This window comes from Diabrotica undecimpunctata, chromosome 6 (genome assembly GCF_040954645.1).
Source record: "Diabrotica undecimpunctata isolate CICGRU chromosome 6, icDiaUnde3, whole genome shotgun sequence".
NCBI lineage: Eukaryota > Metazoa > Arthropoda > Insecta > Coleoptera > Chrysomelidae > Diabrotica > Diabrotica undecimpunctata.
This window is the reverse complement of record NC_092808.1, coordinates 135,842,837-135,857,007: the sequence shown is the minus strand read 5'-3', so window position 1 is coordinate 135,857,007 and position 14,171 is coordinate 135,842,837. Positions and strand designations below refer to the sequence as shown.

Here is a 14,171-nt window from a genome sequence, read left to right as displayed (position 1 = left end):
TAAATACGTAGCCCCTTAGCATTCTTAATCGTATATATCTGTTGCAGAAGAATTTTTCACCAAGTAACAAAAACAAAATTTGTTTAATTGATGTTTGTATTTTGAGAACGATTTCCAAAGTGGAAATTTAAACATCAGTAAACTTATGAAAATGAATTGTATCAAAAAGAGTTGTTACTTTGATTGCTAATAATAATTATTATTGCTAACCACATGGACTATATTTTACCACCATATAAGTTACATATATCTCTATATGTTACCTCTACTTAAGCAACGCTCACGAAACAAAATCAAGGGTTTGGCAATTTAAAACAAGATACAAAAACTTGGGATGAAGTAACAAAACTTAGAACAAGAGAAATAGGAGAAAGTGAAATTCTTTGAGAACCATTTTTTTTGGAAAGAAATAAATCAAAACAATTGAGACGGAAGAAGAAGGAATACGAGGCAAAACAATAGGGAATATAATGAAGTGGGATTTGATCATTGTAACAGAATAATGGAAAAAAAGGAATGAAGAAATACCACAATGAGTGTATTGTATTGTTACTATGTAATAAATGGTGTCTAATTGTATTAACAAATAATAAAAGTTGTTATACTTAAAAAAGATCGTTGCAAATGTGGTTCGAACCACAAGTCACTCATAAATTTTCCAATGTTATAGTATAGATGAAGTTCATCCATTGAGTCATACCCAGAAGGCGTAAAACGATAGAAAATCTGAATATCATAGAATAGTAAAAGTTAAGTCTTTTTGTTCCTGTGTGATAAATCAGGAGTTTTTCGATAACCGTAATTCGTCAAAATTATTCTATGTTTACGTGGTTAAAATCTAGTTTGCAACCACTACTATGACATCTAATTATTGCTACTATTTTTTTGCGCCAAATAATTTGAATTCATTAAAATATTTAAATATACCACAATTCTCAAATTGTCAAAAATTGAAACGATATAAATTAGGATTAATAAAAGGAACTAGAATCAAATTTTTCGCTGTCAATTTTTCTCTGCAGCTTCAGAAATTTCAAATATATTTTCATGATTTAATTTTTTAGCATTTTTACATAATTTCTTATTTTGGCAAAAACTGCAGTTGCGGTTTGTAGTCAATGTACCTTTTATGAGTAGATAACGTTAAAAAGCTTTTATGAGATTAGATAGTAATATATTTTAGGTAAATATAATTTCAAAATAATATATTTCTAAAGTTAGACTATAAAAAATAGAATGCTTTGTCGATCACATCAATTTTCACAAATACATATCCAAAATTTTTGCAACTATAGATTAAAATTGATATCAACAAATTTATTTTAAAACCATAAAGCAGTATGTTGTTATGCGTTCCCTTACTTTTATATGATCGATGTAAATATCGAGACTTTTTCGCAGTGAAATAATCCTAATTTTTAAAGAATTTCGAATTATCATATTATTTTGTGTTTATTTTTTATTTAGTTTATTTAACAAACGGGATATACGAAACGGTGACTCTGCCGAAAAATCTCTGCTTATTTGGACAATCCCAACAAACACAAAGTAACAAAATTTATAGACCATAAAACAGTCTGCCTAATGAAGTCGGTCCTAGTATGGATTTATAAAAAGAACAGAAACTGGGGAAGCAATGAACACACTGATGACTACACGATATCTAAAAGTACAAAGAAATCTAGATGCTTGTTTCGTTGACTACACAAAGGCTTTTCATCCTATCAAACACAACAAATTGATAAAAATTTAGGCCATAGGTGCATAATAGATCCTACATCAGATGATCCTGCATTTATTGGCAATGGTATACAAGTGTTTAATATGGTGAGTTCACACATGACAAAATTTGTAGAGGTAATGGACTTTGATAAGAGCTACAACCTTGTAATTATTTGCGCAGAACTAACTGGCAGCAATACAGACAATTCTCAAACTGAAAGCGGAAGAGGTACGGCCCTCTCAATAAGAGAAAGATAGGTCTTCCAAGAATTCGCTCTCCAGCGAACTCTATTTCTCGCTAGTGCTTTGATTTCAAGCAAGGATTTTCCCACTCTTCCCTTCGTCCAGTATTATACTTTTTTAAGTTTTCTTAGGTCTGCCTACTTTCTACCTTGAGGATTTCATTCCAGCACTGTCCTGGCAATGCCATTATCACCTGATAGGAAGGAAGGGCCTGGTGCTTTACAGACGGCCTTCAACCAGTCTCTTCGAAGTGCCCTCTGTGTATCTTCCATCTTTGGTATATATGATCGACATTTCTCACATGGGAAATAAAATGATCTCATCCCAATACCTCTTTTCAAAAAGGGAAACAAATCGGACCGGAAAATTACAGAGGAATTAATTTATTAAACAAAACACTAAAATTAACAACCAAAGTGATAACAAATAAACTGAATGAAATTATAACACTAGCAGAAGAACAACAAGGTTTCAGGTCGGGAAGATCATGCACCGACGCTATATTTATAATGAGGCAAGTTCAAGAGAAATCATTAGAATACAACGAACCGGCATATCTATGTTTCGTAGACCTTACGAATGCATTGACCTAGTCAAATTAAAAGACGTTATCCACTTACTGTACGCAAGAGAAATACCTCTAGAAATAATCAAAACTATCGAAAATAATATACCAAAACAACACAATAAAAGTAAAAGTAGAAGAACTAACCGATCCTATTGAAGCTGACAATGGGATAAGACAGAGATTCCCTGAGTCATCTATGGTTCAACATGATTATGGATGAAATAATAAAAAAATAAGAACTTAAAAAGGATACCAAATGGGAGAAAAACAACTTAAAATAATCTGCTATGCAGACGACGCAATACTACTCTCTCAAACTGAAGATGATTTACAACGTATGCTGCACCAATTTAATATAACCGCCAGAAAATTTAACATGTTAATCTCCCAAAAAAAAAAAAAAAAAAAAAAAAAAATGCATGGTTACAATAGCAAATTTACTAAGATGTAAATTGGAGCTGGAAGGTCAGGTAATAGAACAAGTGATGGAGTTTAAATATCTAGGCATCACATTATCTAGCTACGGAAAGCTCGAAACTGAAGTGGAAGATCAAGTGAATACAGCAAACAGAGTCGCAGGTTTAGTATCTAGAAAGGCAGAATTTACAAAACAGTTATCAGACCAATGACATACGTGGCAGAAAGACCTGACAGAGAGGACAAAAAGTATGTTAGAAACAGCAGAGATGAAAACACTTCACTAGGATTACAGATCGCTAATGCATGAAGAGATTAACATTTTCAAAACCAAAGGGCACAAGAAATTGAGGACGACCACGAAGGAGATGGATTGATGATTTGGAAGAAGACTTACAGATTCTAAGGGTCAGAAGATGGAGGGAAGTTGACAGGAATCGACAGGAGTGGCGACTTTTTTGTGAGCAGGCCAAGATCCACTACGGATTGTCGAGCCACTTATGATGATGATGAAAAATATTTTTAATACTAGGCTTTCTTTTGTGTATTGCAGTAAATGAATAAATAATTCTTTGAATTACTTCTTGCACAAACTCATCAATGGAACCTTTGAAAGTTAAAAGGTTTCTTAATGCTTTTAAAACGTTTATTAGGAGATTTTTTATAAAAAAATTGCTTTATAATACATAAAAGTAACTAAACAAAAATATTGTCCAATTTTTCTTTTAAAAAACACAAATTTTACTATTATATTAAATAACACGAAAGTTACTTATATAGTCTGACGAAAAATCTATGTAATCATCTTGTTCGTCATTTGCATCTTCTCTGGAAGACTCAGCAGCAGTGTTTGCTTTTTCCTTTCTTTTTATTGCAATTTGTGTCATGCGGCGAATCATTATAAAAATTATAGTAAATGGAGAGGAAGGGGTATGAATTTTATTAGCTAAAGTTCAGTGTATATTCTCAATCTGATTACCACATATTTCAGTAGCAACGACTTATTTTGTTTATGAAACTTTTCAAAAGTCTATCGTCTAAGTCAATATTGCTTGTTTCTACTTAACCCATTTTCGGCCAATGGTGCGTATACGCACCATTACCTTTTAGATTTTTTTTTTTTTTATTAAAGCATTTCAACAGAAAACCTCATTGCGGTAGTTTAATATACAACCTTTAAACATTTAATTCAATATATTATCTTTCTATTTTTATTGTTTCCTTGCTTTCTGTGAATTTTTTAATATAGTTCATGTTTACCATTTTAAAAATGCCTAGCCATAACTTCAAAAATAAACTATATGATACATTTTTGTTTGGACGCTTTTTATTTATTACTGTTCTGAAAAGATAAACAAATCTATGTATAAGTCATTTTTGGTGATAAGATATTTATTTTTCTAAGAAACAGATTGTCATTATATAGTGGTGCGTTAGCGCACCGTTGGCGGAATCTGTGAATAAGTACGCAGCAACTCGACAGATCTTGTCGGCTCATTCTTTAGTAGTTATAGTGGTTAGTTATGCGGTAGATTTCGTATCGACAAGAACTAAGTATACACGTGCTGTTTATTACTGAATTTAGCTATGCCAAAAAGACATATTTTGACCCATAGGGAGCTAGAAAGTGCGTTAGAAGAAATTGTTAATGATTTAGAAATAGAACGAGGTATGTTGATATAATTTTTTATTTTTCGTGTATAAATAACATCATAAATTTTGATAGGATTTGTGGATGCTGTCTATATACCACCTAATGTAGACGAGTTGACTGATGAAGAGGATATTGACGAGAATTTACTTATGAATGACGAATCAATTGATAAAGAAATAGCTGGTACCTTGGAAATTGAGGTTGATATCGATAATGACATTTGCGATGAGCCTGAAGAACCTGTGCCAGGAAAGAAAAGACGATTTTCTGGTAAAAAAAAGAGGGAAAATATAGAGTGGGAAAAAAAAGAAGTTGTTTATACCCATTTACCTACCTCAAATGAACATAATAGTCTACAACAAATAAAAGACGCACTGGAGGGCAAAACACCATTGGAAATTTTCTTAATGTTTTTTGACGAAGAACTTTTGACCATGATAGTTGAGTTTTCAGTAAAATATGCTCGTGATAATAATCGTCAGGATTTTAAATTTTGCATAAAAGACTTAAAAAAATTTCTTGGTATTTTGATACTATCGGGTTACCACATATTACCGCAAACAGATTTATACTGGAGTTTGGACGAAGATAAGGGTTTGCCTATTGTAAGAAAATGTATGAGTAGAAACATGTTCAGGAATATCAAAAGAAATATCCATCTATCAAACAATGCAAATCTCAATCAAAATGATAAATTCGCAAAACTTCAACCATTTTTTGAAGCCATAAACGCTAGGAATAAACAGTTTGGAATATTCGCCCACAATCTATCGATCGACGAACAAATGGTACCCTATTTTGGTCGCCATTCCTGTAAGATGTTTATAAAAGGAAAGCCGGTAAGATTTGGTTTCAAGTTGTGGTGTTTGTGTTCATCAGATGGGTACTTGTTTACTTTTATACCGTACGCTGGAGCAAACACGGAAAAAGAAAAATCTCCACTTGGACTTGGTGGCCAAATAGTGATTGACCTTTTATCTGCACTTGAAAATCCATTGCACCACAGAGTTTTTTTTGATAATTATTTTTCGTCGTATAAGCTTTTCGAAAAATTACAACAGATGAATTATTTTGCTACGGGTACCATTCGAGAAAATCGAACAAATAAAGCTCCTTTAGATGGGGTCAAAATATTAACAAAAAAAGACAGAGGAGCATATGACTATGCTTACAGTGAAAAATCCAAAGTTACTCTGGTTAGGTGGAATGATAATTCAGTTGTTACAGTCGCTAGTAATAATTTTGCTGTTCAACCACTTACAACTGCTAAAAGATACAACCGAAAAGAACGTAAAGATATCCAAATCCCACAACCTGACCTCATAAAACAATATAATAAATACATGGGCGGAGTAGATCTTCACGACAACGCCATTGCTAATTACAGAACAAATATACGAGGTAAAAAATGGTGGTGGCCTCTTTTCATCAATACATTTGATAGCGTCATAACTAATTCGTGGAAATTATATAGAATAGCAAATAGTTCAAATATGTCTCAATTAGAATTCAAATCTTATTTAGCAGTCTGTCTGATGAAATGTGAAGGCGACGCTACAAAAAGTACCAGCATTGGGAGGCCACCAAGAGAACCCGTTCCATCAGAAGTAAGATTTGATAAAATGGGACATACAATAACAAAACATGCCGATAAGACTCGAAAAAGGTGCAAAGAGTGTAAAAATCATACTATTTACCTTTGTATAAAGTGTAATGTACATTTACATGCAGATTGTTTTGAAAAATTTCACAATAGAAATTAAATTAGTTTTTTTTGTTTGTACAAATTATGTTCTTAGATTTGGCCAATGGTGCGTATACGCACCATGTCATAATTCAAACATTTTTGAAAAAATTCCAAATTTTTTTATACTTCTGTTACAAATAGCTCTCATTAACATAGAAAAATAAAACTTTACTAAAAATTAACGATTTTTTCTTATTTTGGCCAGAAATGGGTTAATATTAGTTATTAAAGCGTGTTTTATTTTAGGGGAGTCGCGATAACATGAGTATCGTATTAATATTGTTTCCTGGTGCCCCCACACCAACTCCTGAAGCTGTGATGGCTGAAAAAGAACTAGATGCAACCATTGAAAGGCATGTCAAAGGTAAGAAAGTAGTTGTGGCTTGCGACGATGAGATAATTATGCTTGACATATATTTTTAGAGTTCTTAGAACAAGGTGATAAACAATTTAGTGAAATTCTTCATAGTCTTATGTCAATTCATGTTGAAGGATTGCCACCTGGAGGAGGGTGGGCTTCGAAGTAAGTATATATTTTTACTAATGCTTTAAAAGTATGCAATTTCAGAAACTAAATTTGTACTTTACCCTTAATTCAAGGCTGTTAGAGGTGACCGGGGTTTGTTGTTACAATTTTTACATTTTATTTTTTTGTGCATTCAATATGTAAAATAGACACCTCATAAAAATTGGTGTACGAAGCACTCACTTCGATATAATTATTTTAAATATTAGATTTACAAGAAACTTGCCACTTTTAGGAAAAAAGTATATATATATATATATATATTTGTTTAGTCTTGCAAATTGTATCAAATTACCCCCAATTAGGTAAGTTGTTACATGGCAGGGGCAAATTGTTACACTAGTAAGTTTCATACATATTTTTTATTAAAATACAAACTAGTATGCGACATTTTTAAAAATTATTTAAATCAGTTATTAGACTAGTCAGACTGGCAATGTATGCATACAAAAATTGGAGAACCGTCACTGCTATGTTCATGTGCGTACCCCTTACAGTCTACATATTGCACCCATTTGTCTTTTGATTTTGAGTTAGTGTATGAATCACAACATATAATGCAGAAACATTCTTCATTTTCTTCATCGCCTTCTTTTGAAACAATTGTCCTTTTGACTTTTTGTTTTCCTTTTTTATTAGCTTTTAAGTTTCTCAGTTGATCTTGCTGTAATAATGCTTGCTTTCTAGGCATGTCCGTCAAAATATCCCCGAATCCCCTTTCCAGGTATGTCTTCGTTTCCTATTTTGTGCAGTATTTTTTCTGGGATGAGCGTTAGGTATAGGACGAATATCTTTAGGACTAATAAGTCCTGTAACTAAAGCACGAGAAGTTGAAGGTTGTGGATCCTGGTCTGGTTCCTTGTTGATAACTTGTGGTGGCGTACTTAACGGTGTTAAGGTGTTCGTATATTTTGTGTGGCTGCTTGTGACTGAAGCTTCATATTTTCTTGCGGCTCAGATCTATCCATCGAGCAAAAAGACAAAAGAGGGAATCTAATCGTTATGAAAAGGCGACAAAAAAAGTGGCCTCTGATGGCGGACATATACGGAAATGCGAATGCGCCAAATTTAAATTTTCCGACACTTATTAACAGTAGCTATAAAATAGTTTTCAGAATGTGTCTTAGACGAGAAAATTTTAATTATATATTAACGATAACAGTCTAAAATGTGAAACAATTGTTAAAAAATATATAAATATAAAAATCAATATAAATAAGATTTCATGTGACAGTTAGGACACATAATAACATAACCCAACTAAATTTGATTTCTTAAACAAGGAAAGACTCTTTCTTTGTTTAATTTGGCCTCTCAAGATGGCACTTCCTGTCTAACAATATTTTTGCCCCCACTACCTTTACATTCCCTCTTTTGTCTTTTTGCTCGATGGATCTATCTGTAATGGATGATGGCAGAAAATCTTCATCATTAAACACATCCCTATTAAAGGGGAAAATGCCAGTTACAACCGGACTGGATATTTTTTGGAGTTACAGCTAACGGCAAAGCATTTTCAACAACTGATGGAATGTTATAAATTGTCATTGTAACTCCTGGATGAGTTTTCATCCAGCCATCCATCTGACTGCTAATAAATTTTTTTAATGATCCAAACACCGATCTGTCCCAAAGGTTGCAGTCGGTGAGAGCAATGCGGAAACAAGGTCAAGAGAACAATGCCATTTTCCTTACAATAATCTATTACCTCAACCGACAAATGGGAATCGTGATTGTCCAGTATTAATAATACTACACTTTCCTTAGAACATTTAATATTCTTATGAAAATGTTTCACATAAACTAAGAATTCCACTTTCGTCATCCATCCAGAAGGATTGATCGTTCCTATACATCCTGGTGGTCCACTGGGAATAAAATGTTCTCGATAATTTTTCCGCGGAAAAATGAACATTGGCGGTACTGAGTTTCCACTGACATTCACTGCCAGGTACACTGTCACCAATGTTCCTCGTTCCCCCGAAGTGACCGCCCCCACTTGCTTCACACCTTTTGATGCTATTATTTTTGCAGGTTTTTGAACTGTAGTTACCCCGGTTTCATCTAAGTTGTAAATATCGTTTGCCCCAAGATTGTGCCTATTTAATACATTATAGAGTTCGTCAAAGAATAAATTTACATTGTGCCTATTAAAGCTTGTGTCGCCCTAAGCTCATAGCCTGAGTGGTACGGATAGATAACTCATTGTGGCGTTTTAAAAAATTTGTTAGCCAGTCAGCAAATGCAGTCTCAAATTTGGTCCAGTTGTCAGGAAGAGTTACGTTATTTTTTAAAGCAAACTGAAAAGCAAGCTGTTTAAGATCTTTTGGGGAAAGACCATGATATATCTTTAAACATTCAGTAACATAAGAAGCTAATTCATTTTCTTGTAGATCAGAAAAGATCTTCCGATTTTTTAAATATCCTGTGGGCATGGTATTAGCATTGAAAAAAAAAACAAATTTTAACGAGGCATGTGCTATACATCTGTTCATAGAAAAAAAATGTAAGATTTTACTACACTCACTATCAAGCCCAATTTTCTGGATCTTTTTGACGTATTTCTGAAGCATCATAAAATTAATCCCGGATTCATCCGCTACTGGTCTAAGAGGTCTTTCATTTTCTATCACCTTTGCTGTGGCGTTTCACCACGCTTAGTTTTTTTCTTGTGCTCAGGTTCTAATTTTGATCTATTAAAAATTTACAATTTTATTTACAACAAAATCTAGGTTACTAATAAACCTACACACAAATTTCTTGAGATGGGGCAGGTTGTTACAGTAACAACTTGTCCCTTGAAAATAGTAACAACCTGCCCCAGGACGCCATATTAAAAATAAATTGTAATTACTCATCAATCCCAAATATTTAATCTTTATGTATAGACAATAATAAAGCTAACAGTCAATAAAACCTGCTGTGGAAACAATAATTTACCTTACCTTGTAACAATAGAACCAGCAAAAATTTAAACAATGTCGGAAAAATTACTATTATTTCTTTTAAAAGCACTCTTATTCACTTCCACTTAACGTTATTCACTTTTCAAAGAATTTATATATGTTTTATTTTGTTATATATTTTCGGTAAAATTGGGTCTTGATCGGGGATATGAACTTTCTTACATAAATAGATATAATTTGTGGCACTGAAATAGTTATTTAACCAACAAGTGTATTAATAAGGGCGATTAACAATTGAGATATATTAACGCGCGAGCTTCGCTCGCGCGTTAATGTTCGAGATTGTTAATCGCCATTTTAATTCACAGTTCGTTACAAAACTTTTGTGTCGACCGAACTTTTCAGAAATAAAAATATCTTAGTTTAAATTTTTATTTACTTAACGATAAATAATGATATACAATGACAGACAGTACTTACAGTGGCTATGTCATTTTAAATAATTTTTTAGTGGGAATATAAATAGGTACCTATATGTTTGGTTGCCTACACCACAGGTCACTGTCAATCACAGAGCGTTAAATGTGGTTAAATTATTATACAAGCAATGTATGTTGTGTTGCCTATAATAAAATCGTTCATTAATAGAAAATCATTTATTAATAGGGGTCATTAATCAATGATTTTGAGGGTGTTAAAATTAATCATAAATGGATGGTTGACGGAAAAGGTCATTTATTTTTAAAAATTCGAAGATATTAGTCCAATTACTTCTTTAATATTTAGAATATCTTTTCACATTTAGAATACTTAATTATATGTTTAATGTTCGAAGTTAATATGATGAGAAGAACGCATAAGTTTAATTTCACGTAAGAAGAAGGTAAAGAAGATTTAAAAAAGCATAAATGTCCTTAATAGTTTGTATAATTTGGTCACCTATTTTAATAATTCATTTTGATATCAATTTGTTTCATTTATAATCGGCAACGGCCATACCCCACTGAATATACCGGTTCTCGTCCGATCACCGAAGTCAAGCAGTGTCGGGTGCGGTTGGTACTTGGATGGGTGACCGCTTGGGAACACCGCATGTTGTTGCCTTCCTTTTTTTCTTTTTTTAATTTTTGATATTATTAATTATAAAAAAATCCATTATTCAAAAAGCGATCGCTTACACATTTTACTGAATTTATTGCGCCATAACCGTACGAATGGATATATATACTAGTATGTATGTAGTGCATAAAATGCTAACGGTTTTCGAAATATTGAATTAAATCCGTTCTAAAAAGATCGGCTTATAGTTTTGCTTTCGTATGGCTCCAAGCTCAAGCCCTCAATATAGGCGCCATCTGTCCGTGTTTATTGTGAATTACTGTTGCAATACTTTCAGCCATACCTCACAGACTTTTCTATAGGTGGCACACTTTGGAACTCTCAATTTAAAATATAAATGGTATGTAATAATTACTAAATTTCCTATTTTTGATACTATTATTGTGAATAAATACTGAATTTAATACCTTTTTAATACAATTAAATATAATAAAACACAATTATGTACATAGAAAATACAAAGAAGTACAATTAAATGATTGGTTTACAATAAGTAGTAAGCGTTCCATCGGTAATCGAAACAAAACGTGATCAGAGTGCTACTAAAAACACAAAAATGGTCGGTCTACATTAGATCCTTAAACCACACTAACCAAAGTTCGTTAAGATGTAGTGAGGTATGCACCGCATTGGCTACATCGAGTTAAAGGTGCTGCCATCTCGTTAAGTTGATTAAAATTAAATGTAACAACCTGCCCCGTGTAACAACTAACTCCGGTCTCCCTTACTATAAATTTACAGAAGAGTCCTTATATTTAATTACTTTGATCACAATTGTTAACAATAATTTTGTTTCAGACGTACGCTAGTTGAAAGAATTTTCCAGGAATTATGTCCCGAACAAGCAGAATCTATAAGTCAAAGTTGTGATTTTTCTTTTAACTATTAATTTCGTGGACTGATTTTTATTTACCGTCAAAATTTGTTACTGTAAGTTGAATTGTCATTTTCATTGTTGAACTAGAAATTAAAAAAAAAATAGATAATGGAGAAGCGTTACTTATCAGTTAAACAGGGTACGAATTCAAGGAGAGATATCGACGGTTTACCCAACAAAAATGTACAATTCTAGGATAGGGTTATAATTTTTTATTAATCGTGATTTTTGTTTTTTTGTAATTTTCATTGCTGCCTTCAGGTTGTATTATGGATGTAATAAGTCTAGTTTTCCCCAATAGGTACTTGGTGAACTCGTGGTTTTCTTTATAAAATTTACATAAACTTTGAGAAGTCTTAAAATAAACAGAAATAAGAGGTAGAAAGCTTAAACTTATGGAATGACTGTTATAAAGTTGTATCGTCTAATTTTGATATTTTTTGCAGATTTTTATTTATTTACTAATATCTTTGTGTTTAACTCTTAATATTTGATTTATATCAATTTATATTATTTATTTACAAAAAGAATATATATCTACAACCTTAATAGTTTATAAAAATTGCAATTAATTTGTACTTATGCATGTTAGTAATTTATGTTTAATTAATGCTATTTATCTGAAAGAAGCCCGTTAAAATATCTTTACTCTCGGAGTAAATTACACTGGTCAACAAAAATGAACTTTTTCTGATATGGATAGAATATGGTGTTTATTATGTACAATATCATCAGAAAGCCGAAAATCTACTTGAATTTTTTCTATCACACTTTATTTGCTACAAAGAATTGTGCATTGTAGGGGAATGCCTTTTTCCATGTCTACACCATCTTTGTGGAACCGTTCTCCATGTACATCACTTAAGAAACCTAAATTTTCTCGAAAGAAATTCAGATGAGCACCCAGGAGGTAAATTTTTAGAGACATGTTACATCCTATTTCTCTGTAGGCAGTAAGTAATTCAGTGACAATTACAAGATGTTTGTAATTGCCAGCTTTGACATTGCGAAGAAAATTGGACACAACTAATTTAAAAACTCTCATTGGGCCTGTGAAATTAGATAGGATTTTGAGGAACATTCTGGCTCTTGAAACATTGGTTCGTTGTCTATTTCCTCTTCTAATTGTATATCACCAGATGGAACCTTGAAACTTTCAAGTTCTTCAAATGATGAAAGGGTTGCTGGTGTGACCTCATGAATGTTAGGGAAATAAGTCTTCTACTCACAATCCGTAATAGGTTTTTATTGAAATTGAAAAATAAGTGTGCTACCAGTTTCTCTGATAACAAACTTTTGCAGCATCTTCAGACCCTCAAGAAACTAAGGATATCAGTACAAGTTGAAATCCTGATGCATAGATAGAACTTGTACTGATATCCTTAGTTTCTTGAGGGCCTGAAGATGCTGTAAAAGTTTGTTAACAGCGAAACTGGTAGCCCAATCATTTTTCAATTTTAATAAAAACCTATTAGATTGTGAGTAGAAGACTTATTTCCATAATATTCATTTCAAGTTTTTCTTCGCCCACACTTAAAGATACGGAAATACTGATACTGGATACTGCACAGTATTCTTTGACTTTGTGAGACACAAGTAATAAACTATAACATGGGCTATCGGATCTCTCCATATCATTGGTACTGCAAAGTTTAGTCTTACAAAATATATGAGGGACCCATGGCTAATCTTCATATCCTATTTTTTCATACATTTAAAATTAGGAGAATACATTGCTAATAGGTTGCCAATCAAAAAGTGACTGCAAATGTTTTTAATTCAATTAATAGTAATTAATTTTTGAACAAAAATTTTATTACATTCACTTATTTCTTAAATAAAATATGCTGTTCATGACGTATATAGCGCGCAACGACACTGGTTTGACAAGTGATAATATAAGGATCTAACAACGCGTGCTTTAAAAACTCGAACAACTGACACTTCAAACCAGTGGCGTTGCGCGCTAGCTTTTTATTTATTTTTGATACTTCGCGTTTTTAACAACTGCCAACCATAATTTGCGACCATTTTTTTCTGGGAAATCTTATATCATCTTATATGTATTTTATTTAAAAAATAAATGAACGAAATAAAATTTTTGGTCAAAAATTAGTTACTATTAATTGAATTTAAGTTTTTACGGTCACTGTTTGACTGACACCCTATTATCAATGTATTCTCCTAATTTTGAATGTATGAAAAATGTAAGTTTGATTAAATAAGTTATGAATGTAGTGATCTTGCAGTGGGATTTTAGACATAAGCTCTACACACAATTGGGGTGAGAGTAAGTTTTTGCGGTTTGAAAGTTGGTTCCTCATACATAACAAAAATTATCCTGATTTACACACTGCCTAGGCATTTTACTTTGTTGGTAATTTATAATCAA

General features: G+C 32.3%; 1 protein-coding gene and 1 non-coding gene across 2 annotated transcripts in view; both read left to right on the top strand.

The window, feature by feature from the left end:
* alph (protein phosphatase alphabet) overlaps positions 1-13,840 on the top strand; it is a 29,832-nt gene extending 15,992 nt beyond the window's left edge. The window contains exons 5-7 of the mRNA XM_072535489.1: positions 6,598-6,715; positions 6,775-6,874; positions 11,701-13,840. Of these exons, the coding sequence (XP_072391590.1) occupies positions 6,598-6,715; positions 6,775-6,874; positions 11,701-11,791 (309 nt within the window). The 3' untranslated portion in view covers positions 11,792-13,840. The remainder of the gene's footprint in view (positions 1-6,597; positions 6,716-6,774; positions 6,875-11,700) is intronic.
* LOC140444787 (5S ribosomal RNA) lies at positions 10,769-10,887 on the top strand. Its single transcript, XR_011951338.1, has one exon. It is a non-coding gene; the product is annotated as a 5S ribosomal RNA (ribosomal RNA).
* Positions 13,841-14,171: the final 331 nt, after the last annotated feature.